General features: G+C 47.3%; 1 protein-coding gene across 1 annotated transcript; it reads left to right on the plus strand.

Annotated features, from left to right (window-relative positions):
* Window positions 1-2,119: 2,119 nt before the first annotated feature.
* LOC112617821 (signal-regulatory protein beta-1-like) lies at window positions 2,120-3,458 on the plus strand (the record flags this gene model as incomplete). Its single annotated transcript, XM_025374495.1, has 2 exons — window positions 2,120-2,437; window positions 3,025-3,458. Coding segments are annotated over 2 exons (728 nt in total), but the record flags the coding sequence as incomplete, so codon positions are not given.

Here is a 3,458-nt window from a genome sequence, read left to right on the forward strand (position 1 = left end):
ACTCCTTGGCCCCAGAAGCCTCCCTCCCTCAGCACTCCCAGATGTCACTGAGGTATCTTTTCCCTCCTTCTTCCAAAATGCTTCCAGCTTCACCTGTGATCTTACTTGAAAGCCAGTTCACTAAACATGGTGGTCGCTGCTCCTTTTATCATTTGGGTTTTTCTGGCAGCTGCAGTGAGTAGGGTTTGAGCCTTTCCTTGGTGTTTCTGCTCCTCTTTGTTCTGTTGCTATGCAGCTCCAGTAGCAGTAATGACCAAACCTCATGATTACAGTCACAGGGGTTATTTATTAGGCACCTACTACATGCCAGGCTATGCACTTGCATTTACCCTAGCTCATCTTCCCAGGGTGTGGTTTCTATCTACTTTTGGTCCTTGGCCAGCAAGGATCCTCTCAGAGTCTCGCTGTACACAAGGGCTCACATGAGGACCCCCTCTAAGAAATGGAGGGAGGATTAAAGTGCTGAGAGGTACAGAGAGAGCAGCCAGTGTCAGGCGGCCAAGAAGCCCTCAATAAATGGGAACTGAAGACAGCCTCTCAGCCCTCTAGGGACACCCATTTGCTGGTATCTCAAAGACTTGACATCTTCAAGTGACACCCTCCTTACTGTGCTCTCAAAATATTTCATGCATATTAGGGAGCAAGATAATATTGGCAAAGGCAAACATGTGTAATATGTGCTTTCTAAGACGACAGCAGAAGGTTCAAGGTAACAATTAGCAATTTGCAGACACCCTTAAAACTCATCTACAGGGAGAAACCGCCTCATTGATCTGATTCTCCAGTGTGTTTGCTTTCAGGGCCCAGAATTGGTTTCTGCCTGTTGGTGTGGCCTGGGTCTTTGTCCCTTGTAATTAATTAACAATGAAAAAATTAATCCCCTTTGGCTTTCTTAGAACTCAGCGATTCTTGTTTTTGACCCAAACCTGACCTAACTGAAGATCCGGATGCCAAAAACAAATTTCCTATTTTCAAATGTAGGACTTGCAGCAGGTTAGAGCTACTAACAACAACAACAACAACAATGATGGTTAGGAAGGCCAAAGGAAAGAGCATTTATTGGAAAAATAAAGAGGTGCAATTTGAATACACTGAGTCAGCAAAACCCTGAATAGTGTCCGGTATAGAAACTCAGGAAAGGTTTTTTATAGGGGGCTTTAACAAAATATTGTTTTCGGGAACAATTCATTAGCTGGTCAAAAATCCTAAACTGCAAACCTGTTCTCATTGACTATTTAATTAAAGTACTCCAGGTGAGAGAGATCAAAATCCCACGGACGCTGGCTTCAGTTAGTTGTTATCCAGGTCTACGGCAACGTACTATGGCTTGACCTTTAGCAGGTGTCATTCCAATGCTCTTACAAACTGTGGGTTCTACGTTAAAGCTTTATCCTTAATTAATGCCTTTTATTTGACAGAATGAAATATTTGTGAAAAGAATAAAAATATGGAACGATTCATATTTGTATAACACTCAAAGAGAGACCTCTGTGTATCTGTAAAGTCTGGATTAAAGATAGATCTGTGTTTAATTTTGAGAAGCATCTTCTGTGTTTGATCCACAGCAGAACTGCTTCCATCACCCCATTTAATCCTGGCGACATCCCAGGAAGTAGAAATGCCGTCCTCCTATTTTGCAGATGAGGAACTGGGTGTGCCAGGCCACCCCTCTCCTGGGCTAAGCAGCCTGGCTGCAGCTCTCATGGTGGTGCCACTTTGCCACTGTTCCTGACATTGGCTCTATAAACGCCCTCTCTGAGGTTGGTGAGCTCTCCGGGGGAGGCTGGCTAGGACTAGTTATTAACAAGGAGGGAGACCAGTCAGTAATTTTGTTCCTATGCCAAGATTGGTGGAAGTCACCCTGTGTGGAGAGGACTTTGAACTCAGGCCTGGACTTCCCTCTGGGACCTGCCCCTACTCACTGTCTGACCATGGGCTGGTTCTCACCTCTCAGAGCTGTTGTGGCCTGAGCTGTAAAATGAGAAAAGGAGACTGCCCTCCCGACATTATTAGAGAGATTAAAAACGAATGTCTCAGAAGGTTCTTAACGTGTCACACGCTTATCGTTAGTGATGGTCATCTCAGTCATGTCTCCTGTTTATCGATGCTTCTTTTGCAGCCAAACCCTCTGCCCCTGTGGTATCAGGCCCCGCAGTGAGGGCCACAGCTGAGCACACAGTGAGCTTCACCTGCGAGTCCCACGGCTTCTCTCCCAAAGACATCACCCTGAAATGGTTCAAAAATGGGAACGAGCTCTCAGACTTCCAGACCAGTGTGGACCCCGCAGGAAAGAGCGTGTCCTACAGCATCCGCAGCACAGCCAGGGTGGTGCTGACCCGCAGAGACGTTCACTCTCAAGTCATCTGCGAGGTGGCCCACGTCACCTTGCAGGGGGACCCTCTTCGTGGGACTGCCAACTTGTCTGAGGCCATCCGAGGTAGAAGACCCTCAAACCCAGCCTAAGCCCACTTCTGGCTGCTAAGTCCACTCCCCTCTCCACAGGCTACTGCTCTAGATCTTGAATGGCCTGGAATCTAATCCCTGACGATGCTGCCACCTGCCATGCACCTAGGTGTGCCGGTCACTTACTATCATTTTAATGGCAGCTGTGAGGGAGCCAGCAACCATGTGCCAAGCTCTGTGCTAGAGAGTTTCATTTATTTCACCAAGAGCAACTACAATTAGTGAGCACCTACGAGGAGCCAAATCCCTATGTGCTTGGCGATTTCACTGATTTTGCTACAGTTCTTACATTCCAACTGTATGCCAGGGGTGATGCTTATAGATATCACTCATTCTTAGCCTAGTAGGAGCTACCAGTCCTTCAGCACCTACTGTGTGCCAGGCACTGTGCTTAGTAATTTCACTCATATGCAAAAAACACCCTCAATGTCTGAGCACATGCTGCCTGCCTAGCACTGTCCTGGTGACCCCCTCACTGTGGTGGTGGGAGCTACATTATGGAGCCCTCCCTGTGATCTGTCTGTGCCACAAGGTCACATCTTCTTCCCTGTGCTGTTTCAGTTCCACCCTTCTTGGAGGTTACTCAACAGTTCATGAGGGCAGAGAACCATGCGAACATCACCTGCCAGGTGAGCAACTTCTACCCCCAGAGACTCCTGCTGACCTGGTTGGAGAATGGAAATGTGTCCCGGACAGAAAGAGCTTCGACCCTCACAGAAAACAAGGATGGTACCTACAACTGGATGAGCTGGCTCCTGGTGAACACCTGTGCCCACAGGGATGGTGTGGTGCTCACCTGCCAGGTGGAGCATGATGGGCAGCCAGCGGTCAGCAAAAGCCATACCCTGGAGATCTCAGCGCACCAGAAGGAGCAGGACTCAGACGTCACCCATGGTGTGGTTACTTCCCATTTTTTAATTTTGTCTTTTTCTTTAATGTTAAAAGTAGTATTCATGCTTGTCATAAAATAAGCTAGAAGTCTATAAATATAAAGT

Source organism: Theropithecus gelada, unplaced genomic scaffold (assembly GCF_003255815.1).
Source record: "Theropithecus gelada isolate Dixy unplaced genomic scaffold, Tgel_1.0 HiC_scaffold_4840, whole genome shotgun sequence".
Taxonomy (NCBI): domain Eukaryota; kingdom Metazoa; phylum Chordata; class Mammalia; order Primates; family Cercopithecidae; genus Theropithecus; species Theropithecus gelada.